The sequence below is a fragment of the Eubalaena glacialis genome, chromosome 8, assembly GCF_028564815.1.
Source record: "Eubalaena glacialis isolate mEubGla1 chromosome 8, mEubGla1.1.hap2.+ XY, whole genome shotgun sequence".
Taxonomy (NCBI): Eukaryota; Metazoa; Chordata; class Mammalia; order Artiodactyla; family Balaenidae; genus Eubalaena; species Eubalaena glacialis.
In genome coordinates, this window is record NC_083723.1 from 86828523 (window position 1) to 86855960 (window position 27438).

At 38.0% G+C, this 27438-nt stretch overlaps 1 protein-coding gene across 2 annotated transcripts in view; it reads right to left on the minus strand.

Moving 5' to 3' along the window:
• Positions 1–26253, minus strand: part of MATCAP2 (microtubule associated tyrosine carboxypeptidase 2) — an 81791-nt gene extending 55538 nt beyond the window's left edge. The window contains exons 1-2 of one of the 2 annotated variants that reach the window (XM_061197918.1): positions 26214–26253; positions 624–1324 (exon numbers count right to left, since the gene is read on the minus strand). In XM_061197918.1, the coding sequence (XP_061053901.1) occupies positions 624–1049 (426 nt within the window). In that variant the 5' untranslated portion in view covers positions 1050–1324; positions 26214–26253. Of the gene's footprint in view, positions 1–623; positions 1325–10930; positions 11200–26213 lie in introns of those variants that run through there. The other variant, XM_061197917.1, reaches the window with a different exon arrangement.
• Positions 26254–27438: the final 1185 nt, after the last annotated feature.

The window sequence follows — 27438 nt, forward strand, 5'->3', positions numbered from 1 at the left end:
AGTATCTAAACTGAGCAATTTGGAAAGTTGCTTATATCATCCACATCGTGATTTGCTAACCTTGAAGATAATTTTTAAAATTCCATTATTTTCTTCTTTAAATGAGTACTTAAATATCTGATGATTATTAACAATTTCAGTAAAGCATTAAAAAGTCCTTTGGCAAGTATCAAGCCTAGTCCCCAAAATGCCTTTAGGGGCCTAAGCAAGCTGAGAATGTAACATAACAGGGAGAACCGGAGATACTGCATGCTCCATCTAACGCATTCAAAATCAAAAAGAAAACAAACACTTGTCTGTGGGCTGACGAATGGGCCATAAGTTTGTAACTCCCAAATGAAAGCTTGGAACCAGAATCTGAAGCTTTTTCCTAATATAGTTGCTTCCTGACACAACGTCTATATAATAGATTCTTTATAGATTTTGATTAGTGCAAAGTAGTTTACATATGAACTGTTGACACTCACCTGGAGATTTCTTGTCGCATATTTACATGTCCTGGATGGGAGTTAACTATAAATAATTGGAATATTTTAAAACAACTTTTTTTGGCTTTCTATACGATGGCAAATAATTGTTTTCATTACATAAAATGAAATACCACTACTGAAGTAGCATTTTACCTGCTTAAGAAACCGGTCAGTTGCGTTGCTGTGCTTGGCTAACACACTTGGCAGAGAAGGATTAGCATATTCAAACTGAGGATTGTAGGTATAGTCAGACTTAAAGAATCTCACTTTTTCTTTCTCCAAGTTGGTGGGCTTTATAGCAGTCAGTATACAAAATTTCTTTCCAGAAAAGTCATCTCCTTTTTCAAAACTTCTAGACAGCTGAGGCCGCGGCTTTGGCTTTGGAAGAGTGGAGAAATGGCGTCGCTTGACCTTTCTTTCATTTTTGGGTTTAGGTGGCAGTACTGTGCTGTTTCCTGTAACAGAGATACCATGTGTAAACTTTACAGGACTTGACACTGAACTAGTGACAAAAACAGCAGGCTGCCTTTCTAGGCAGTACCAAGTATCACTGCTCATCACAGGCACTGGGGCTTTCATCTTGCGAAGATCTTTACTACGTGAAGAGCTAGGAGATTTGTTGGGTTTTCTACATCTTTTGGAGTAGGTGGAGGAAGACTGTTTTTGTGAATGATGCTTTTTCTCCTCTTTGCTCTGTAGTAGGACATTGTAACTACTGGTTCCAGTTGTGAAAATGTCCTTTAGTATTCCAGGAGATAAATGTGAAATGCTTCCTTTGCTGTCAATGATCAAGGACTCTTCTGCATTTAGAATAGACTTCTTAGCAAGTTCTTGCTCGGGCCAGTGAAGCTTTTCTGTGTTAATAAACAAAATCAAAACAAAAGAAATAACAAAAGATACCAGATGAAGCAAATTGCTTATTATATGAAAAGTATTCTGAAGGTTCTGTAAACTTTATAATTTTGCAACAATTTTTAGAAAAGACATTTTAAATATTAAAAGACTATATTACTAAACTTTGGTCAAGCTAGACACGGTCACTTCTGTAAGAATGTACATATGCTAAATTATCTATAAAAATCCTCAGCTTCAAACCATTTAGACGACCAAAGTCTAATCTAGATGTGAGATAATATACATAAATAATCTGAACACTCAACTCTACCAAGAATGTGGATTTCGTAGAAAGGATATAGTTTAATAGTATTAACAATATCAAAGTAAAATCCAAGGCATTTTCAAAGCCAATACAATCTTGAAATCTGACACTATATATAAAGGTAGCCATCAGTAAAAGGACAACACTGTCTTACATATCTCAAAAAAATTTTTTTTAATTAAATAAATGATATGTGCACATTCAAGCATGTTTTAGTAATGTCACTCAATATTTATTAGTTGCTTTTCTTAATTTTAGGCTATAGGTTAAGATTAAAGAAAATCAAGTTTTTTCTTGCCAAGACTTAAAAAAATAATTACTATGTAAGATATCAGTATATCAAATGCCAAATTAAGGAGAGGTCAGTTTTGCCTTTAGATCTCAAAAATGCTTTAAAGAGGTAAGAATAACTTGAAATATTGTTACTTGTGTACTGTTTTAAAACTGTGTTGATTTGCATTCTTTCATTCCACAAATACAGGAATACTGCTAATAGGTACATGGATCTGAAAAACATCTGTATAAATACATTGTTCTTGCCTTCAACCAGCTTCTAATCTGGCTCTGAAGGTAAGGCAGTCCTATGAAGATTTGAGTACTAATACGAGGTTGTATAAGCTTAAATGTGAAAAACAAAAGATACAGACAATAACCTAGGGGTCAGGGAAGGAAGAGAAACATTTGAGAGGATTTCAGGTAAACCCTTAAGAGCTTTCAGATTCAATTCTAAACTGACAAAGTGTTTGAGTTTGTCTTAAATCCTGTTATTTGAACTCCTATCTGACCATGTCTGCTTATAAACCTTTTCTAAATCCTTTCTGCAAATGTGATACATGATTCTCTCAACCACCTCTCTTTTCTAAGTCTCATGGATCCTTATGCCTCTAGCCCTCAACCTCTGGCTCCTACTATGCAGGCAATTTCAACGCTAGCTGACTTGGACAGCTGCCTTCCTTGCCAAGAAAGAGACAATTTATTTAATTCCATTTTTTAAAAAACTGTTTATCCACATAGATCTGTCACTCACTCATTCAAGATTAGACATTCAGGGATCCTTTCTATAATAAGTAGTAATAAATAATAATAATAATAATAGCAGCCACTATTTGTTGACACATTTATGTGAGTTTGGGATTTCACCAAAAACTGTGCATGTTATATCACTTAAGCTTCAGAAATGTTAAGTAATGTGCTCAAGGTTATACGACAAGAAAGTAGTGAACAGCAAACTGTGATTCGAATGCCGATGTGTCTGATTACAGAGTCCATGCTCATTCTATTATATAAGGTCATTCATTCAATTATCAACAGACATTCAGTATTAAGTCTGCTACATGCACAGCACTACATCTTTTCTTCCTCTGTACAAACACAGCACCCTAGTAAGACACAGTAATCTGAATAACTGATGTATTCAATACTAAGATAGGTACCAGGACCATGTGTTACTCATCTTTCTCTTTCCAACATCTAGCATGGTATCTGGTAGACATTCAATAAATGTACACTGAATAAATAAGTGAATGAATGAATGGCACGACCCTAAACATGCCATTCTCTAACCACTTTAGATACACAGGTATTTGTAGTTCTGGAACCATTCTATATTTCTATGAGGAGATGACTGTAGAAGTGGAAATATAACCTGGAAGACCTTGAACCAGTGGTTCTCAAATGAGAGCAACTGTGCCCTCCAGGGGACATTTGGTTGTCACAATTAGGGAGGGATGCTACTAGCATCTTGTGGGTAGAGGCCAGGGATGAGGTTAAACATCCTTCAACACAGGACAGCCTCCTACAACAAAAATATTCGTCCTAAAATAATGCCACGGTAGGGAAACCCTGTACTAAAAGTTTTTAAAGCCCAGAAGTCTTAGAGTTTAGGGTAAAGAAACAGTATGAGGTCAAAAGTAGATAATAAACAATCCAAATATGTAAGGTACTTAGAAGTCCTTCTAGTTAACATTTTCTAGGCCAACATATGAAATTTGAATTCTGCTGTCTAAAGGTAACATGAAAGTATAAACTTGCAGGGGCTAAATAAAATGTCTACTACATGGACAAGCTGAGAGATAGGAACTAGACTGCACAGGGTCATGTTGAAGGTTGATTGTACAAAGAAGCCATTCAATAATGTGAATAAACAGAACAAACAAAACTTTCATCAACGGCTGGTAAGTCCCAGATCCTCAGGGGTTTCATACTTAAGTGTTGCCAACTGATAGTCAAAATTGGGTAGGATGGGCAAACATAGGCTAAGGAACACAAGCTGCAGTCCAAATGCCCACGAACAATGTCGGTTTCCCTAACAAGACACCACAAGTTTAGGAGACAAGAGGTGATAATGAAAAGCAGACTGAAACGGACACTGAAAGGAAAAGAGCAAGAGAACTGAGACAAGAATAAGGGTATCACAAACCTAGAAAAGTTGGGTAAGGACTAGGCACAGCCAGGAAGGTAAAAGGAGGTAATCAGGTTTTTCTCGTTTGGTCTTCATAATAAAAAGGGGGAAGTTACCTCAAATGAAAATCAGTTAACAAAACTACTCTGAAGAATTCCTAATTTGGGTGGTTTATTACAGGTATATTGATTTTTAAAAAAATGTAGAATGTAAAAAGTGCTTTCTTTGGTTCCTAAGACTCAGTAGCTCTGTTGATCAAAGAGCTGCGTTCATAGAGTTTTCTGCTGTTTTGTCATAAAGCATCTCAATTCTTAATTCTGTCCCATCTCAAACAACCTATACACTTCAGGATACTTAAACAGAAGTCCTAAACCAGCTGCCAAAACACTCAAGGAGGAATGGGGGGAGTGGGAGAGAAATTACAGTGTGTGCATATGACAGAACGCCTTCCCCCTCCCAGGAGTTGCAGCACTTCAGTTCACTTGCTAATTATCTGCCTGAGAGGTTCAGCATCAGTCCTTTGTAAGCTCCATCCGCTCCTAAGTAGTCTGGGAGTACCAATGGTGTATCTATTTAGTAAATGTCCATCCTGCCAAATGCTGACATCCCATGAAGCTCCTAAATGTGGGGCAGGTGGACCTTCAAACAACTCTTACAGGATAGATATACATTAATTTCTCAGAGTCATGCTAATCTTATTTTAGTTGTATTAAGTATTAGAAAACCTAAAATACAGTTTTTGTCATTTTAAATACTACTACTGTTTAAGAAAAACAACCTTTAACACAGGCTTAAGAACATAATAAAAGGACAAGAAGAAGAGTTCAATGAAGAACATCCTATTCTCCTAACACCTTTTTTCCTGAAAAATCAAAACTTTAAGCGTAAGCAGGCTTCTTTGGGGGCAAGTGTAACTCATTTTCTTTCATAAAAGTAATAAAATAAATACAAATCATACTCTCATATTAAGTCACTATTTAATGTAACATTTTAGCCACCAGCAATCTGCTTCACTATAACCTTGGAGAAAATGAAAATAATTTGTTGATCAAAGAAGTCATTCACCCCAAAATGATTACCCATACTGAGGGAAAAAAGGAAAATAATATTACATTAAAATTGATAGTATATTCACAAGTGGATGACTATACTGAAATTACCAACACAATGAAAGCTGAATTTGTTTCTAGAACAGGAGTAAAGAATACCAGGATTCCTGGCTTCCATTCCCAACTCTTTCAATAACCTCTCTGTAATAGTGGCTTCATCACTAAACCCATCAGCGCCTCCTGATCCTCATCTAAAGGAATGGAAGAAAGAGCGGAACACTGCTCACTAAACTCTTAGTGTTTCACAACTGAATAGGTGAGGTTTCACAGTAGTTACAAGGTCTCTGGCTGAAAGGAAGATCAGATCATCAGAAACAAAGCCTGCTGGAAAATACCATTCAACCAATTTTGACCCATAAAATGGCAATTTCATATGGTTCACTTATACTTATGAAACCTGAGAACCCAGGGTAATTTTATACCACAAAACGATAGGTTGCTTGATTACAAACAGAAGAAGAAGCAAAATAAAACAATTCTCAAACAAGATAAACACTTTAGTTTTACCAAGCTGTTCATCATTACTTAAACTCAAATGATCTAACATCTGTCAACAGCAGAAAGGATGAGCAAATTGTGGTATATTCATACAATAGAATACTATATTGCAATGAAAAAGAACAGAGTTTGCAAGCAACAATATAGATGAATCTCACAGACAATACTGAGCAAACAAAGCCAGATCAAGAGAATACATACTGTATAATTCCACTTATATGTGGTTCAAAAACAGGCAAAACTTGGGACTTCCCTTGTGGTGCAGTGGTTAAGAATCTGCCTGCCAATGCAGGGAACACGGGTTCAATCCCTGGTCCGGGAAGATCCCACATACTGCGGAGCAATTATGCCCGTGTGCTACAACTACTGAGCCTTTGGGCCTAGAGCCCGTGCTCCTCAATAAGAGAAGCCACCGCAAGAAGCCCGAGCACCACAACTAGAGAAAAGCCTTTGCACAGCAATGAAGACCCAACGCAGCCAAAAATAAATAAATTAAAAATAAATTAAAAAAAAAAACAGGCAAAACTAATTTATGGTATTAGAAGGCAGAATAGTGCTTATCTTTGAGGGAGGGGTTATAACCTGGGAGGAGGTACCAGGGTACTGGGGGCTAGAAAGCTATCTTGTTCTGCGCAGTGGTTACATATGTACAGATTCATCAGGCTGCCCATTTAAGACTCAAGCACTTTACTGAATGTAAGGTACACTATAATTTTTAAACTGGTATATTTAAAAAATCAGTATCTTTGAAAACATTTATTGCCCAATTTGTCTGCATTATAACAGGTAATCTTTTAATTATAATACCTCCAAATTCAACATTATCCAATATAGTTTCTCAACTGTAAGTAAACAGAGAGATGAAAAGGCACTGCTAGTATCATTCAAGAACTGAGAAACTCAACTATACTTCAGGATTCTTAAAAATGTCACAGCCCCGGTTAGGGGCACTTCAGTGTTACTCTATCAGCAGCAAGGACTCTTATAACGTGATACTATTGTTTTTTGGTCAGAAACTGCTTGTGGTGGTGGTGATGGTGTGTTTTTGCAGTTAGAAGCATGCAGGGTATTCTATAAGGCTGGGAAATGATGGTCTGTGGTAAAAGAAAATGCATTCAATACCATCTAAAACAACAGTGAACATGCGAGAAAAACTTCCCCAGGCTTTCCACTCAGGGTGAAGACAAAATCCTAATCACGGCACATGAGGTCACTCATGGTCAGGTCACTCTGCCTCTCTGGCCCCATCATGCACAATGTTCCCCCTTAATCAGTCCACTCTAGCCTCCCTTCATTTTGTCAATCCCTCACACTCACCACTCCCTCTCCAGGCACAAAACATCTTCATATTCTGTTCCTTGTGTTTGAAGAGCCCCGCCCTCTCCTCTCTGTTACATTAATCCCTATTCATCCTTCAGTTCAAGTATCACTTGTTCAGGAAAACTTCCCTGGAAGGTTCTTTGACTCACTTGTCATGGTTGCAGTCTTACATTTGTTTATATGATGGTCTTCCTCATCACTGAAATTATAAGTCCCATTATGGCATACACCTATGTTTGTTTCTGCTCACTCACTGCCCTGAGAGGTAGCCAAGGAAACAGAATATTTGAGAGGAGAGAAAGGATACAGGACTTGAATGCCTGAAGGTTGAGGCAAAAATCATACCAGGACGCATAAAAATGTGAAACAATTAGTGATGTTGAAGATAAATTTTAATGGCAGGTGCCTACTGCCGTAGGACAGACAGGAGCTATGTGCCTAAGTGTATTCATCCCACATGGCCAAACACTGCTCTTAAGACTTCTGTCTCCAGTATTTTTAAACATTCACTTTTGTTACAAAGGAGCTTCATTACCAGATGATTAATCACTTCTTATATCACATACAAGATACGGGCAGTAGGAATTCATAAAATAACATAATCTTATATGGCTTCTGACAGCATTTTGTTACTCACTTAATGAGCTAGATGTCTTCTTCTATTTTGAAAACAATTTTGTAGTCAAGTAAAATATGATCTTTCCAGGCAAAAATTACAGACTTGCCTGTGATAAAAACTTAAAAGCACCTGGAGTAAACTATCAGCTAATGTACCACTGATGTTAAATGAGATCCTCATGTTGAATTTTGTGGCTTAAATCAACATATAGTCGTTTAAACAAGGGTTCTGACTGTCCTAGTGGTTGAGAAAATGGGCTTTGGAACGGAGCTTCTCTGATTTGAATCTTGGCTGTTTATTAGGAGCTGTGACCTTGAGCAAGTTACTTAACATCTCTGTGCTGCAGTTTCCCTATCTGTAAAATGGGATACTACTACTATATACCTCACAGTATTGGTAGGAGGATCAAAAAAGGTAATATATGTGAAGTGCTGAGAACAATGCTGGCCTGTACTAAGCAGCAGGTGTTAACTATCAGTATCATTATTATATTCAATACTATATTCAGCTCCTATAGAAATACTCCATGGAATAACGTAAATGGGAAGATATTCAGAATCATGAAATTTGGATTTCCAAGGTAAATTTAACATTAAGTAATAAATTCTACATTCTAGAATCAACATTTTAGTGGCTTTAGTATAACAAACCGTCTTCTTTAAAAAGCTATGAGAAGGTAAACAAATCTCTTCTGATTTGATCCCATTTCAAACAGCATATATAACATACAAATCTTTCTTATTTTATTTTACTCCTCCAATCAGTTCACCAGGATGTTATATTTAGATTATATTAAATCATGACTAATAAGTCAAAAGTGAGTAAGATACTATATAGGAAGTGATTTCAGAAGCAAGTAACTGCTTCAGTCCTGAAATAAAACAATCAGTTTGCTCTATATTTATACCTATTTTAAAGCTGAAAAGAAATAAACACATTTCTATCAGTACCCTTACCACAAACAAGCATGATCTTGATGCTAACCAGAAGAACATGGGCTTCTAAGATATCAATGAATGATGAGGGGATAGTGAGGGAAAAGGAGGTCATGCTTTCAGCTAAACTCTCTTCATAAAGTTTCTGGCCGTTGAAACTGGGCTTTCTGATATGTCAGCGAAATGCTAGGCATGGGGTTCTAGAAATATCCTTTTAACTAGTCAAGAAATTTATAAAAGAAATGGAGAAACTATTTTGAAAAACAACCAGTCAGTTGTTTTAAATGAGGCTTGAATTGTCTCAAATGACTATTTGAATTTTTATTGAACTACAGAAACGCACTGCCAAATTATCTTATCTCAGGAAATGCAACATGCAGAGTTGGATTGCTACGTCTATTGCCACTAAATTATTGGAAGAGAGTTGAGGCAGGAGGAGTGGGTCTACTATTTTAGAAAGTATCTCTCCTCAAACTTCCAACTCTGCATATTGAAAAACAGGAGATCCACTTTGTATTGCTAACTGGTCAGAATACCCACTTTCTAAAATTAATATTATCATAATTGTATTTTTCCTCTACCATGATTGTTATGCTTTGGGGAAATCATCTTAATTGATGTTATTTCTAAATCGTTATCTAATAACCTTCACTAGTATATTTTTCTAACTAGTATATTTTTTCTCCAGGGCAGTGGTTCTCAAATGGGGTGGGGGGGGGGTAATTTTGCCCTCCAGGAGACATTTGACAATGTCTGGAGACATTTCTGTTTGTCACAACTGTGTGTGTGTTGGGGGCGGGGGGGTTACTAGCTTCTAGTGGAAGAGGCCCGGGACGCTGCTAAACATTCTGCAATGCACAGGACAGCCCCCCGCAACAAAGAGTTATCTACTGACTCAACATTAATAGTGCCACGGTTGAGAGACTCTGCTCCAATACAAAAAGAAGATACGGTAATTTAAAGTAGCTTTCGGGACTTCCCTGGTGGCGCAGTGGTTAAGAATCCGCCTGCCAAGGCAGGGGACATGGGTTTGAGCCCTGGTCCGGGAAGATCCCACATGCCACGGAGCAACTAAGCCCGTGCGCCACAACTAATGAGACTGCGCTCTAGAGCCCACGAGCCACAACTACTCAGCACACGTGCCACAACTGCTGAAGCCCATGCGCCTAGAGCCCGTGCTCCACAACAAGAGAAGCCACCGCAATGAGAAGCCCGGGCACCGCAACCAAGAGTAGCCCCGGCTCGCCGCACCTACAGAAAGCCCGTGTGCAGCAACAAATACCGAACGCAGCCCAAAATAAATTTTAGAAAAATAATAATAACTTTCAATTTTCATTGTATTTTAAGATGAAAGAACAGGATCTACATCAAATCACTTTAAGAAAAAAACTTAATGCCAATTTAAGTTGCCTCTTAAATCTTAGATCTTGTAATTGTCTATGTTTCCTGACAACATAAATAACAATGAGATAAATCACAGCAATGTCATGACTGCACAAAATCAACTCCTCATTTTATAACCTGGAACATGAAATATAAAATTAAGACCATAAATATTTTCATTAAAAGTGAATTTCGTTATACAATTTAAAATTTTGCAGAAAAATGGTCTATTGGGTACAGCGATGCCTTAAAGTAAAAAAATCTGGTCTTATTTTGAAGCCAGTTGCAAGATTAGACATCTCCCTTTACTCTGCTGTTCTTCGGTGTTTTCAGTCATGATACTAGGTTATCAAGAACGCTGTCTTGCAGGAATGTTAGGCAGAATCAAATGACGGGAAAATGGTCTAGGAAATTATTCTAATATTGCGTAAGATAAATTTTAAATGATTAATATACACAGTTATTTTCTAAAAATAACAAAAGGCAAATAACTTTCTGACCTGGGGTCTAAACAACCATTTTTTGCGCTTGGTATAATACATACTATAAAGTGACCTCTTAATATCAACTCAAAACGTTCTGATTTAAGAATAAAAGCATACATACAGACAAACAGTACAAATACTGATATATAGAGATGTGCTCTTTTGCTTAGCTCTGACTTTTCTGAACATTCTAGAAAACTAGATCCTAGTGCACTACAATGCCTAATTACATATCTAATAAGCCTTGAAACAGAATTTAACAATATTCAGATTGTACATTTGTAGGGCCGATCTATTATACTTTACCTCACTACAGTCCACAGCACGCGCTTACTGATAATAAGTGACAAAAGGAAAAGGGACCGTTTTCTCTCTTCCCTGCACACCTTTTCCCTGAGCACCTTCCGCGCGTTCCGCACTGTTCAGGTCGCCGCGTTGAGCACCGAAGCCCACATCCTACCGTCACCTCGGCCTCCGGGTACTCGCCGCAAGCGGCCGGGACGAGGCTGGCCGCTCCCGCCAGCCCAGGGGCCACCCTTCCTGACACTCACCCGTCACGCGAATGGACTCCAGCATCGTCCCGCTGAGGCCGCGGGCAGCGGGCTCCGCGGGCGCTCGGGGCGAGGGCCAGACAGGAACCCGGCGGGCCGCCTCTAGCCTCTGGCCGTGCCTCAGACACGGGGTCGCGGAGGAAGGTTGCTCTCAGCGACCGGGTGCAGGATAAGGCGGGTAAGGACGGACGGAGACGTGCCGACAGAGAGCTGCGAGCAGCGTTCCTCCAACCCGCAGGTGCTGGAAGGTACTCAAAGCCGCCCAACACTGGGCAGCTGCTCTTAGCGCCCGCCGGCGTGACGTTGCCGCTCCCCCGTTGCTTAGGAAACGCGTGCCGTCCGCGTGCGCCGTGCTTCACGGAGCCTGCGCGCCGTTGGAGGCGCCAGAGATACGGCGTCCTGGCTCGCAGGAAGAGAGGAGGAACTACAACTCCCGGCGTGCACAGCGCAGGCCCGTGCCTCGGGAGCTTGTGGGCTGGACCCTGGGAGAGGCTCGGATCTCCAGCCTTTCGTACACACGCATTTTGACTGATCATCCTCGTAGACATTTGTGCGCTGTTCAAGAGGGCGTTAACTCCTCAGTAGATTTTACAAGAGACAGGTGGCGTGACACTCAGTCCCAGCTGCGAATTACAAAGCCAGTCTCCTCCGCCTTTTAGTTACCTTTCCAGGTGCAAAAAGCTAAAACAACTTTAGATTGCAGCTGGTAGTAATGAAGGTGCTGGAAGCTCAACTACATTTACCCAATGAGTACCCCGGCATAATATCCTTAATACTAAAATACAAATTTTAATTTATGATTGTGCAGTTGATAGGGGCTGATTGTTGTTTTCATTATTGCGTGGGAAATGTGGAGACTATACCATTTAACGAACATTTTCTGAGAGCCTAAGGTGTGCAAGGTTCTGAGACAGGCCTTGAGAACATCAAGGGAAATGAAATAAGGCTGGAGCTAACAGTTGAGAAACTCATAAGATAGCATTGGCACTGTCAATTTTCAAAGCCACATTTTCTCTTTATCTTTCCTCAAGGTTGAGATAGGACACAGAAATAATTGTGGGATGTGTTTTCAAACTCAGGAACAAAAGGAAAGTTGAAGTTATGTCAGGAACATCATACTCTAAGAATGACAGAACAAGTGAGAATTTTGTATCTTTTTCACCAATTAGGGGCATACGATGGAAATTTGACAGTATCACAGATAGTGGCTAACCCCACATCCTAGTTTGTCAGAAAATCTTGTGAACACTATTTTCATAATATATCCAGGATCCAGCCACTTCTCACTATCACCACTGCCACTTTTCTGGCTCAAGCCACCACCAGCTTTTGTCTGGATTATAACTGTAGCCTCCTAAATGAACCCCATGTTTCTACTCTTGCCCTCTTCACTTGACTCTCAAAACTCAGTGGCCAGCATGAGCCTGTTAAAAAGTCAGATAATGACAGTTCTCTGTGAAAAACACTTCAGTGGCTTCCCTTCTTACCTATGAGGTCCTTTATGACCTAGCCTCCTGCCATCTCTTTGGGCTCATCTCCCACTGCTCTCCTCCTTGGTCTCCTCCAGACACGCTGGCCTCCTAGATATTCGTCAGCTATGCCAAGCACTGTTTCACCTCATGCCCACTGCAATTTTGGAGCTCCCCTGCCTGGAATGCTCCCCCACCCCCAGCACCCACCCTGGCCTTAAGCCCACAGGACTAGCTCCTTCACTTCTCAGGACTTAATCCAAATGTCACTTCTCAGTGAGGCCTTTCTCGGCCACTCAATTTAAAATTCCATTCCTTTCTCAGATTTCCTATACCCTTTCTCTGTTTTATTTTTTTTTCCTTAGCACTTAACATTATATAATTTATTACATATTTTACTGATTCCTTTTTTTTAAACATCTTTATTGGAGTATAATTGCTTTACAATAGTGTGTTTCTGCTTTATAACAAAGTGGTTCAGCTATACATATACATATGTCCCCATATCTCCTCCCTCTTGCCTCTGCCTCCCACAGTCCCTATCCCACCGCTCTAGGTGGTCACAAAGCACCGAGCTGATCTCCCTGTGCTATGTGGCTGCTTCCCACTAGATAACTATTTTACATTTGGTACTGTATATATGTCCATGCCACTCTCTCACTTTGTCCCAGCTTACCCTTCCCCCTCCCCGTGTCCTCAAGTCCATTCTCTACGACTGCGTCATTATTCCTGTCCTGCCCCTAGGTACTTCAGAACCACGTTTGTTTTTTTTTAAGATTTGAAAAAAAACTGGACAGCTACATTTAAAAGAATGTAGATTCTTTTTTTTTTTTAGATTCCATATATATGTGTTAGCATACGGTATTTGTTTTTCTCTTTCTGACTTACTTCACTCTGTATGACAGACTCTAGGTCCATCCACCTCACTACAAATAACTCAATTTCGTTTCTTTCTATGGCTGAGTAATATTCCATTGCATATATGTGCCACATCTTCTTTATCCATTCACCTGTCGATGGACACCTAGGTTGCTTCCATGTTCTGGCTATTGTAAATAGAGCTGCAGTGAACATTGTGGTACATGACTCTTTTTGAATTATGGTTTTCTCAGGGTGTATGCCCAGTAGTGGGATTGATGGGTCACATGGTAGTTCTATTTTTAGTTTTTTAGGGAACCTTCATTCTGTTCTCCATAGTGGCTGTATCAATTTACATTCGCACCAACAGTGCAAGAGGGTTCCCTTATCTCCACACCCTCTCCAGCATTTACTGTTTGTAGACTTTTTCATGATGGCCATTCTGACTGGTGTGAGGTGATATCTCATTGTAGTTTTGATTTGCATTTCTCAAATGATTAGTGATGTTGAGCATCCTTTCATGTGTTTGTTGGCAATCTGTATATCTTCCTTGGAGAAATGTCTACTTAGGTCTTCTGCCCATTTTTGGATTGGGTTGTTTGTTTTTTTGATATTGAGCTGCATGAGCTGCTTGTAAATTTTGGAAATTAATCCTTTGTCATTTGCTTCATTTGCAAATATTTTCTCCCATTCTGAGGGTTGCCTTTTCGACTTGTTTATCTTTTCCTTTGCTGTGCAAAAGCTTTTAAGGTTCATTAGGTCCCATTTGTTTATTTTTGTTTTTATTTCCATTTCTCTAGGAGCTGGGTCAAAAAGGATCTTGCTGTGATTTATGTCATAGAGTGTTCTGCCTATGTTTTCCTCTAAGAGTTTTACAGTGTCTGGCCTTACATTTAGGTCTTTAATCCATTTTGAGTTTATTTTTGTGTATGGTTTTTAGGGAGTGGTCTAATTTCATTCCTTTAAATGTAGCTGTTCAGTTTTCCCTGCATCACTTATTGAAGAGGTTGTCTTTTCTCTATTGTATATTCTTGCCTCCTTTATCAAAAATAAGGTGACCATATGTACGTGAGTTTATCTCTGGGCTTTCTATCTTGTTCCATTGATCTACATTTCTGTTTTTGTGGCAGTACCATACTGTCTTGATTACTGTAGCTTTATAGTATAGTCTGAAGTCAGGGAGCCTGATTCCTCCAGCTCCATTTTTCTTTCTCAAGATTGCTTTGGCTATTCGGGGTCTTTTGTGTTTCCATACAAATTGTGAGATTTTTTGTTCTAGTTCTGTGAAAAATGCCATTGGTAGTTTGATAGCGATTGCATTGAATCTGTAGATTGCTTTGGGTAGTATAGTCATTTTCACAATGTTGATTCTCCAATCCAAGAACACAGTATATCTCTCCATCTGTTTGTATCATCTTTGATTTCTTTCATCAGTGTCTTATAGTTTTCTGCATACAGGTCTTTTGTCTCCTTAGGTAGGTTTATTCCTAGGAATTTTATTCTTTTTGTTGCAGTGGTAAATGGGAGTGTTTCCTTAATTTCTCTTTTAGATTTCTCATCATTAGTGTATAGGAATGCAAGAGATTTCTGTGCATTAATTTTGTATCCTGCTACTTTGCCAAATTCATTGATTAGCTCTAGTAGTTTTTTGGTAGCATCTTTAGGATTCCCTATATATAGCATCATGTTTTCTGCAAACAGTGACAGCTTTACTTCTTCTTTTCCGATTTGGATTCCTTTTATTTCTTTTTCTTCTCTGATTGCCGTGGCTAGGACTTCCAAAACTATGTTGAATAACAGTGGTGAGAGTGGACAACCTTGTCTTGTTCCTGATCTTAGAGGAAATGGTTTGTTTTTCACCATTGAGAACAATGTTGGCTGTGGGTTTGTCATATATGGCCTTTATTATGTTGAAGTAAGTTCCCTCTATGCCTACTTTCTGGAGGATTTTTATCATAAATAGGTGTTAAATTTTGTCAAAAACTTTTTCTGCATCTATTGAGATGATCATATGGTTTTTCTCCTTCAGTTGGTTAATATGGTGTATCACATTGATTGATTTGTGTATATTGAAGAATCCTTACATTCCTGGGATAAACCCCACTTGATCATGGTGTATGATCCTTTCAATGTGCTGTTGGATTCTGTTTGCTAGTATTTTGTTGAGGATTTTTGCATTTATGTTCATCAGTGATATTGGCCTGTAGTTTTCTTTCTTTGTGACATCTTTGTCTCGTTTTGGTATCAGGGTGATGGTGGCCTCATAGAATGAGTTTGGGAGTGTTCCTCCCTCTGCTATATTTTGGAAGAGTTTGAGAAGGATAGGTGTTAGCTCTTTTCTAAATGTTTGATAGAATTCACCTGTGAAGCCATCTGGTCCTGGGCTTTTGTTTGTTGGAAGATTTTTAATCACAGTCTCAATTTCAGTGCTTGTGATTGGTCTGTTTATATTTTCTATTTCTTCCTGGTTCAGTCTCGGAAGGTTGTGCTTTTCTAAGAATTTGTCCATTTCTTCCAGGTTGTCCATTTTATTGGCATATAGTTGCTTGTAGTAATCTCTCATGATCCTCTGTATTTCTGCAGTGTCAGTTGTTTCTTCTCCTTTTTCATGTCTAATTCTATTGATTTGAGGCTTCTCCGTTTTTTTCTTGATGAGTCTGGCTAATGGTTTATCAATTTTGTTTATCTTCTCAAAGAACCAGCTTTTAATTTTATTGATCTTTGCTATTGTTTTCTTTGTTTCTATTTCATTTATTTCTGATCTGATCTTTATGATTTCTTTCCTTCTGCTAACTTTGGGGTTTTTTTGTTCTTCTTTCTCTAATTGCTTTAGGTGTAAGGTTAGGTTGTTCGAGATGTTTCTTGTTTCTTGAGGTAGGATTGTATTGCTATAAACTTCCCTCTTAGAACTGCTTTTGTTGCATCCCATAGGTTTTAGGTCGTCATGTTTTCATTGTCATTTATTTCTAGGTATTTTTTGATTTCCTCTTTGATTTCTTCAGTGATCTCTTGGTTATTAAGTAGTGTATTGTTTAGCCTCCACGTGTTTGTATTTTTTACAGATTTTTTCCTGTAATTGATATCTAGTCTTATAGCGTTGTGGTCGGAAAAGATACTTGATACAATTTCAATTTCAATTATCTTAAATTTACCAAGGCTTGATTTGTGACCCAAGATATGATCTCTCCTGGAGAATGTTCTGTGCGCACTTGAGAAGAAAGTGTATTCTGTTGTTTTTGGATGGAATGTCCTATAAATATCAATTAAGTCCATTTTATTTAATGTTATCATTTAAAGCTTGTTTCCTTATTTATTTTCGTTTTGGATGATCTGTCCATTGGTGAAAGTGGGGTGTTAAAGTCCCCTACTATGATTGTGTTACTGTTGATTTCCCCTTTTATGGATGTTAGCATTTGCCTTATGCATTGAGGTGCTCCTATATTGGGTGCATAAATATTTACAATTGTTATATCTTCTTCTTGGATTGATCCCTTGATCATTATGTAGTGTTCTTCTTTGTCTTTTGTAATAGTCTTTAAAGTCTATTTTGTCTGATATGAGAATTGCTACTCCAGCTTTCTTTTGATTTCCATTTGCATGGAATACCTTTTTCCATCCCCTCACTTTCAGTCTGTATGTGTCCCTAGGTCTCTTGTAGACAGCATATATACAGGTCTTGTTTTTGGGTCCATTCAGCCAGTCTATGTCTTCTGGTTGGAGCATTTAATCCATTTACATTTAAGGTAATTATCAATATGTATGTTCCTATTACCATTTTCTTAATTGTTTTGGGTTTGTTATTGTAGGTCTTTTCCTTCTCTTGTGTTTCCTGACTAGAGAAGTTCCTTTAGCATTTGCGGTAAAGCTGGTTTGGTGGTGCTGAATTCTGTTAGCTTTTGCTTGTCTGTAAAGGTTTTAATTTCTCTGTCGAATCTGAATGACATGCTTGCTGGGTAGAGTAATCTTGGTTGTAGGTTTTTCCCTTTCATCACTTTAAATATGTTCTGCAACTCCCTTCTGGCTTGCAGAGTTCCTGCTGAAATATCACCTGTTAATCTTATGGGGAATCCCTTGTATGTTATTTTCCCTTGTATGCTTTTAATATTTTTTCTTTGTATTTAATTTTTGATAGTTTGATTAATATGTCTTGGTGTGTTTCTCCTTGGATTTATCCTGTATGGGACTCTCTGCACTTTCTGGACTTGATTGACTATTTCCTTTCCCATATTAGGGACGTTTTCAACTATAATCTCTTCAAATATTTTCTCAGTTCCTTCCTTTTTGTCTTCTTCTTCTGGGATCCCTATAATTTGAATGTTGGTGCATTTACTGTTGTTCTAGAGGTCTCTTAAGACTGTCCTCAATTATTTTCATTCTTTTTTCTTTATTCTACTCTGCAGTAGTTGTTTCCACTATTTTATCTTCCAGGTCACTTATCCGTTCTTCTGCCTCAGTTATTCTGCTATTGATTCCTTCTAGAGAATTTTAAATTTCACTTATTGTGTTGTTCATCATTGTTTGTTTGCTCTTTAGTTCTTCTAGGTCCTTGTTAAACGTTTCTTGTATTTTCTCCATTCTATTTCCAAGATTTTGCATCATCTTTACTATCATTATTCTGAATTCTTTTTCAGGTAGACTGCCTATTTCCTCTTCATTTGTTTGGTCTGGTGGGTTTTTACCTTGCTCCTTCATCTGCTGTGTGTTTCTCTGTCTTCTCATTTTGCTTAACTTACTGTGTTTGGGGTCTCCTTTTCACAGCCTGCAGGTTCGTAGTTCCCGTTGTTTTTTGTGTCTGCCCCCAGTGGCTATGGTTGGCTCAGTAGGTTGTGTAGGCTTCCTGGTGGAGGGGACTGGTGCCTGTGTTCTGGTGGATGAGGCTGGATCTTGTCTTTCTGGTGGGCAGGACCGCATCCGGTTGTGTGTTTTGGGGTGTCTGTGACCTTATTATGATTTTAGGCAGCCTCTCTGCTAATGGGTGGGGTTGTGTTCCTGTCTTGCTAGTTGTTTGGCATAGGGTGTCCAGCACTGTAGCTTGCTGGGCGTTGAGTGGAGCTGGGTCTTAGCGTTGAGATGGAGATCCCTGGGAGAGCTTTCGCCGTTTCATATTACGTGTAGCCAGGAGGTCTGTGGTGGACCAGTGTCCTGAACTCGGCTCTCCCACCTCAGAGGCATAGGCCTGATACCCGGCTGGAGCACCAAGACCCTGTCAGTCACACGGCTTGGTCTGTAGAAGCCATACCTCTAGACAGACAGATTAAGGGAGTGAACATGTTGGGAATATCCAGTCGCGTCTTCTCGCTTGCATATCCACATAAGAAAGACAAAGGATAAATAAAAGGAAGATCACTTAAAATCCAATAAAGCATGAATTTTGTTTTAATCTGTGTCTTAAAGAGATGCAAATTCAACGGAAAAAAAATATGGACTTCAAAGGTAATCAGGGTATGGAGAGCAGCTCACAATGCAGGATCCAGAGTGATTATTTCATTTGCATGTGAGGTTAGTGGCTGGACTTTTTTTTTTTTTTTTAATGATTCCTCTGGCAATTGCAGTTTTTGATTTTTGGAGCTTTAGTGGAGGAGGCTCTGTGTAGAGAAGCTGGGGGCTGGCTCTGTCCCTCCATGGAGCATGGTCATCCCCAAAGTGTCCCCTTCTGGCTTGGAGTGCCTGGGTGATAGCAGGGTCTCCGGAGAGGGGTGGCCGGTGGCCGAGGATGGAGGGTTTTCCTTTCCTGCAAAGCAGGATTAATAATCCGTCTCGGAGGGTTTTGAAGTTCACGACTCTTCTTTGCAAAGCAAAGGAAAATGCATCGGACGCCAGCACTTCTGGATGGTGGTGCTCAAGAATCACCCAGATGAGCACTTTCGATAGAGCAAAGCCCCAAGATTTCCTCTTACACATTGCTCTGGTGGAGGAGAATCCCACTAAGCCAGGGAAGATGTTCCTGCTCCTAGGGTGTGTGTGCGCGCATGTTCTCTTTCTGAACACCCCCCCACCCCACCCCCAAACTCCTTTACCCCCTCACTCCTAATGCTAAGTCTCTGGCGGAGGCAGCTTCCTACGTCATGTGCTGCGGGAAATCTTACTGATTTATCTTGATTATTGTCTGTCTCCATCTCTAGAATAAAATTTCCACAAGTGCAGTGATTTTTGATTGTTCACTGCTATACTTACAGCAAATAGAATAGTGTCTAGCACACAGTATGTACTCAATTATTTGTAAGTTAAGGAATAAGTAGATAATAGAAAGCATGCATTTTCAATGATAATTCAAAGCAAAATAGAATGATATAGAATGGGCATGTAGATAAGGAACACATCTTCAGGTTAAACACTTGATATAGTAATAAGCAATGAATCCTTTGCATTCAGAAGAGCAGTTGTTCTTGCAACATATGTCCTAAGGAAAAAGCATGTAAATGAAACTTATATACATAACTTCCTTACATACCTTCCTTAACTTCCTTATATACCTAAAACTCTGAAACCTGCTTTCCAAGTTTGCTATAAATACATCTGTTACCTCTGCAAATTTCTAATTTTTCAAGTCACTGCAGTTTAAGAATTGTAATTCTAAAAAAAATAAAGACTCCTAAAAGATGTTTCCAAGTCATATGTTCAGCATCTAAAGAATTTACTCTGAATGTTTTTACTAAAGCATGGGTAATCAGATTGTCCATTTTCATTATATTTTGAAGAAACCAAGATGTATTATTTTATTAATTTCAGAGCTATTTATTTATATACAAGAGACAGGGCTTAGTGCTTTTAGAGTACATAAAAGACACAATAATTATCCTCAAGACACTTACTGATAAGCATGGAGGGATATATATGTGTATGTGTATATATATATATATATATATATATATATATATATATACACACACACACACACACGTTAGAAAATGATGTACACTAAAGGTATACCTCCCTCTTCAACATTTCGTTAAACTTAAGAATTCTAAAAATAAACAATTTGATGCCCCTGTAGTTAGCCCATCTAGAATATTATTTCATTGCTTACTTTAAAAATTATTTTTATGTTCACCCTACCAGTATTTTCTTGTGGATCATTTTGATTTATAAACATCTTCAGTGATAAATACTACATAAAGGTGCATATCAATTAATTCAAAGCATTTAAAAAAGATATTCTTTGTGTACTATTAGGCACTGAAGTACTCTTGCTAACAAATTCATGAAAACAAGGAGTTTATCTAATTTCTTACAAAACTAGTATGTTATAAGCTTCTTTTACCACTCCAGCCTATGCAATTATTCATCCTCATCAACCTTTGCGCATCTGCTTTGTTAATTATTGATTCGTGCTACGCCTGTTTAGTATTTCCATTGGGTAAGGCATCTGCAGCTGTCCACTTGGCTGCTTTTGAGTCAGCATTGTTTTTACATATCTGCCAGAACAATGAACAATTCCATCTTTTTGAGAAACTTTCCTTTAAACCTGTTTCTATATAAACTCCATTTTCAAAGCACTGATTGCAAAATAAAGTTAAGAATTATTAAAACTGCTTTTAATAATTTGTTTATCTCTAAGGATACACGTCCCCCCTTTTTAAAGTTTTACTAAACTTAAGTTTTCCGAAGATGGCCAAGAATGCTATTGTAGTTATCCTACTGCAGCATTATACTTCAGTTTTTTAATGGTTATTTTTATGTTCACTACCAGCACTGTATTGTGGATCATTTCAATTTCTGATTCTCTTTAATGATGATTTCCATTAAATTTTAGATACAAAAATGATAGGAAAACAGATATTTTCAGAGAAATATTGGTTTTTTTATGTGTGGTGAGATTTTTATGTTATGGATAAAGAACTTATATTTTTATTTTTTCCAGTAACTTTTAATTAACTCATATGTTAATGTGTATGTTCCATGTACAAACTATTGATACATGGCAAGCTACTCACAGTCAATGGAGTTTCAGGACAAAAGAAGTCAGTCGAAACATCGCTGTAGTAAGAGAGGATGGGTTTTTTTTTTTTTTTAAGAAAAAAGATCAACATCTTCCTTTTTAAAGGCTTAGAACACATTTGATCATTAACCTGGGTAGTAAAGGCCAAGAAAGAGGAATGGTGAAGACTGGAGAAGGTCGCTAATAAGCATTGTTAGTGCTGGTGGAGAGACAAATAACTATAATATTTCACTTTCTATAGCAAAAGTTCATTTTGTTGAGAGCAGATCAAGTATATATTATGCCTGAAACTGAGAAAAAGTTTAATTTCTTAAGGAGAAGTTATCTCAGTAACTAAAAAAAAAATAGAACATTAAAATAATATTTGTTTACTTTTACATTTCAGATGAGAGTTTAAAAGAATAAGGGGAGGAGAGGCTTCTAGAAAATACTTTTGACTTTCCTCCCTGTTCTCTTGGAAACAATTTATAACATTCTATGTCACTGGAAATTTATGAATCGAGGAAAATTAATCTGCAGCTTGCCATTATAAAAGAACAGAGAAACTCTGATTGCAACATCCCAGATTCTAACAAGCATTAAAGGAAGCCTCAGGGCAGCTGTAAACAATGTTCCTTGACTCTGAAAGAAAAAAAGAGCCAGGGAAAGTTGGTTTCTGTAGCTTTAAGAAATTTTTTTTCAGTGCAGTTTGAATGCTTTTGGGATGTCTGTATTGAGAGAATGGAATGTTTTCAGTATGTCTTTTTCAGGAGAATGAAAAACATGAAGTGGAAGCCAAATAAAAGAATGCTTTGTGAAACTGCCTCCGCCTTTCACCTCATTGAAAATAGTCAGGACAGCACAAAAATCCTGGGAAACCCTGTGATTTTATTTATTTATTTATTTATTTATTTAACATCTTTATTGGAGTATAATTGCTTTACAATGGTGTGTTAGTTTCTGCTTTATAACAAAGTGAGTCAGCTATACATATACATATATCCCCATATCTCCTCCTTTTGTCTTACTATAAAGCCATAATAAACAAGACAGTGTGGTATTGGTAAAAACAGATTAATAAATCTATGGAACAGAATAGAGAATCTAGAAACAGACTCACATAAATATAGTCACCTGTTGTTTGACAAAATAGCAAAGGCAATACAATGGAGCAAAGATAGTCTTTTCAACAAATGGTGCTAAAACAACTGGACAACCACATGCAAAAAACTTGATCCAGACACAGACTGCATCCTTCACAAAAAAATAATGCAAAATGAATAACAGACTTAAATATATATATGAAACCCAAAACTATAAAACTTGTAGATGATAACATAGAAGAAAACCTAGTTGACTTTGGGTACAGCAATAACCTTTTAGACAGAGTACCAAAAGCATGGCCCATGAAAGAAATGGTTGATAAACTGGACTTCATTAAAATGAAAATCTTCCGTTTTGTAAAAGACTGTGTCAAGAGAATTAAAAAACAAGGCCACAGAATGGAAGAAAATATTTGTCAATGACACATCTGATAAAAGACAATTATTCAAATTATGCAAAGAACACTTTAACTCAACAAGAAACCAAAAAACCTGATTAAAAAATGAGCCAAAGACTTTAACAGACAACTGGCCAAAGGAGATATGCAGATGAAAAATATGTACATGAAAATATGTACCACCTTATATGTCATGTGATATTTTTTTGATAGGATGTTTTATTGTAAATGACTGAGGGAGGAAGGATATTTTTTATTAATCAGACATCAAAAATATTGCCTATCTTAATTACATTTTGAAGAAATCAAGATGTGCATTAATTTACTCCTTCCACAGATGTTTATTATTTATGTTACTACTGGTAGTGCATACATACATATGTAAATATGATATACATATATCGGGCAGTCCTTGTGCGCATACATCAGGGATGCTGTGGTGAGTAAATCAAATAGATTCCCAGTTCTCTTGGAACTTACAGCAGGAGAAACAAATAACAATTAAGTAAACAAATGATGTAATAGATACAAATAGGTGCTATGAAGTACAGTAAATCAGAGAAGTATACTAGAGATGGTGACTTGGGGTACAGAGGGGTCAGGAAAAGCCTCTTTGAGGAAGTGACTTTTGAGACTTGAAGGAGAAGAAAGAGTCAGCCATGAGAAATTTGGGGTGGGGTTGGGCAGGGGAGACAAGCATTCAAAGTAGAGGGAATTGCAAAGGCAAAAGCCCTGGGATGGGAATGATCTTGTCCTGATCCTGGGGCTATGTGAAGGTCAGCATGGTTGGAGTCCAGTGAGCTGGGGGAAAGTAAAAAGATTTCAGAGGTAGCAGGGACTAACGAAAGGAATTTGGACTTTTTTCTAAGTGCAATCAGAAGCCACTAAAACAGGGCAGTGACATAATATGGCTTTTTTTTTTTAAAGATCGCATTGACTGCTCTGAGAACGATGGATAAGAGGATGGGAGTGGAAGCAGGGAAACCAGACAGGAGACTCTTGCAGTAGGTCCAGTGAGGGTGATGATGGCTTAGAGTGGAATGGAAGCTGCAGAGAGGGAGAGAAGTAAAAGATATATTTGGAGTCAGAGATGATGGTAGGTTGGGTATGTGGACAGAGTAGGAGGAAAAGAAGAAAGAACTGAATATGACCCCTAGGTTTTTGGCTTGAGCAACTGGGTAGATAGTGGTGCCATTTATGGAAATGGAGAAGATTGGGGAAAGAATAGGTTTAGTGGGGAAATTCCATTTTGGATTTGTTAAGTTTAATACACCAGTTAAAAGTCCAAGTCAAGATTTCACATAGGTGGTTGGATATTAGTGTTCCAAGTTCAAGGAAGAGATGATGCCAAAGAAATAAATTTGGGAACCATCAGTATACAGATGGTATTTTAAGTCAATGAAACTGATGAGATCATCTGGGGGGGTGTGTGTAGGTAGACAAGAGCACCCAGGGGAGAATTTAAAGTTCTTAGTTCCTTAGTTGTGGGGCAGAGGAAAAGGAGCCAACAAAGTTACACACACACACACACACACACACACACACACACACACACACACACACATCTTCTTCAACTTACGACTGGGTTATGTCCCAATAAACCCATCCTAAGTCAAAAACATATTTAATGCACCTAACCTACCAAACATTATAGCTTAGCCTAGCCTAGCTTAAACATACTCAGAACAATTATATTAGGCTACAGTTGGGCAAAATGAACACAAAGCCTATTTTATTATAAAATGATGAATATCTCATGTAATTTATTGAGTACTGTACTGGACATGAAAAACAGAATGGTTGTATGGGTTTTGATTGTTTACCCCCCTGATCACATGGCTGACTGGGAGCTGCATCTTGGTGCAGCTGCCTAGCATCATGAGCATTGTACTGCTTATTGCTAGCCCAGGAAAAGATCAAAATTGGGCAGTGTTTGGGGAAGAGACCTGGGAAGGGCCAATGACAGGTTCTGGAAATCTCTGACTAGTCACAATCTTCTTGGTTCCTCATCTGCTGTTTTAGGGGGCTGAATTAGGTGATCCCTGCCAGCTCCTACCTTTTTTTTTTAACTTGCTTGGCCACTTTTTAAGAATAGATGAACTACTTAGCATGTGGTCTCATAGAAAAGGGCAGGGTGGGAAGTCAGGGATAATACACAGGCATGGCTACAAATGAACTATGACATTTATAATTTGACCAAAATTTGGGAAAGGAGAATAAACTGAAGATTAGGGTTAGAGGGGACTTGCAGGTTAAGTAGGCGAGAGCAGCAGTAGAGAAAAGATAAGGATTTTAGATTACAATCAGAAGCCAGTTCAGGGATTTGAAATCTTGGAGATGGAGCACTTCCTGGTTGTGTTCAGCGTCCAAGTGTGGCCATATATGTGGTGGACAAGCAGAAGAGAGGAGAAGGTCAGTAGAGTTGGAAGGTTTGCAGAATGGTGAGGTCAGAGAGTAGGAGGCTGTGGTCACTGAGAATTCATCAGCAAACATTTCTTGAGGGCCTAGTACCTGCCAGGCATGAATGGTGCTGACGAATGCAGATGGTGTCAGGCTGTGAGAAGCAGGGCAGAGAGTGAAAGCAGATGTCATGAACGCCAACATTTGGAAGGGCTAATGAGCCAGGGGAAGAACCAAGGTCTGGAAAGAGTATGTGAGGAGAAATTTTTGAAGCGTTTGGAAGATAAAGAAGTTCATGACAGATGTCAGTGGAGTACAATGAACCTTCTTGTTTCACACTTAAGGGGAAGATTTTGGGACTTCCCTGGCGGTCCGGTGGTTAAGATTCTTCCTTTCCACTGCAGGGGGCACAGGTTCGGTCCCTGGTCCGGCCCCTGGTCGGGGAACTAAGATCCCACATGCCACATGGCCAAAAAATAAAAGGAGAAGAATTTATTTTTGATGCTCAATAAAGAGATTTTGATGTTTAAGAAACATTGACTTCTGCTATTTTTTAATATTTAAGGGCTACTTTTCTTTTATATGGGATTGCTAAAAAATTAAAACATAGGTTCTGTGAATATAGCTTTGAGAAATCTAGGTATGGAAAAGTAAAGATAGCATATGTAAATTATAGTGCGATAAGTACATAAAAGAATTCTTCGTCTTTATGAAAGGATTTACCATGGTCCTTTAAATATGAACTCCCTTAATACCGTATTAACCACTTAAGAAAGTAAAAAGGAGATTAGAGCTGTATACATTTTGAGAATACTCTATTGAATAAAGGAAATATGACAGTAGTTGCATTGGTTTTTGGAAACAATACAATATGTTAGAAAGCACACACACAATGTATTTTTCCTCACTTTGGAATATGAAACATTTTCACTGATTAACTTAGAAAAGAAAAAAATCTGATGCTAAAGACCCCTAAAACTGTTTAAAACCCTTAAAATGTGATGCTAGTGACCATTAATAGGAGATATTGTAACAAACAAAATAGCCCTTTAGTAACACATATATAACATCTTTTGATAGTTATTATTTCTTCATTATAATGAATGTGTAAAAGAAGTGGCCCTTCAGCCAGATAACCTGAAGTAGAGAACTTGACCTTAATCCTTCTTGCCACTGCCTTATGGTTAGATCTTGGCCTTTTTGATTCCTGTAAAAATAAGAATATTTAGGTCATTGTTTTATTTTGTGAATGAAATGAGAATGTGCGTGAATGTACTTTGAAAAATTAACTGTACATACATAACATATGGAGTGTCCTTATTGAAGTAAATGTTTTTGACTTTTTGTGTTTTTCAGCCCTCCATCAATTTTATCTGTGAAAACATGATTACTATTTCCTTTGTTGAAAAGGATCTTAAAAGGAGCAAATATTCATTTACTCGGGCTACCTTTAATCTCTAGTTATCTCTTCTTCAGAGCCTTGATTCTATTCTTTTTTTTTTAATAAATAAATAAATAATTTATTTTTGGCTGCGTTGGGTCTTTGTTGCTGCGCAGGCTTTCTCTAGTTGCGGCGAGCAGGGGCTACTCTTCATTGCAGTGAGCGGGCTTCTCATTGCGGTGGCTTCTCATGTTGCACAGCATGGGCTCTAGGCACATGGGCTTCAGTAGTTGTGGCTCACAGGCTCAGTAGTTGTGGCTCACGGGCTCTAGAGCACATAGCCTTGATTCTATTCTTAAATTAATATAATAAGCTGTGGTCTTTACCTAAATAACTTGAGAAACTGTGGTTTTTATTTGAATAACTAGAGAAGACACTTTTGATGACTTTCAGAACACTATCATCGTTAGGCCAAACTGTATAACTAACTGGTAATAATCACGTGAATATAATATATTTATTTTCTTCCCTAACTTAGTAGTTAAAATTTTTTTTTAAAACAATTTTAAGAGAAAAACATGGTTGCTATGTATTCAGCACTTTAGATATAGCTCAAGAGCACATTTACATCATTATTGTGTCTTTGGTGATCAAAATAAATAAATTAACTGAAATGTCAAGATCATAAACAGGATTTGAAGTCAGGCAGATCTGGTTCAAATTATAGGTGATGGACTTAGAGCAATCACTTAGCCTCTTTGCATCTCAGTTTCTTCATCTCTAAAAAAGGAATAATAGTTATCTTACATTCATTCATTCAACAAATATCTACTGAACTCGTGTGCCCTGAAGCTGCTAGGTTACAATTACCAACAAGACAAGTCCCTGCCATTCCATCGCTTACAGTCTAGTAGAAGAGGTAGACAGATGATAAACTTAAACACATATCTAAAATGATCCCACGTAAATGGTAAATGCAAT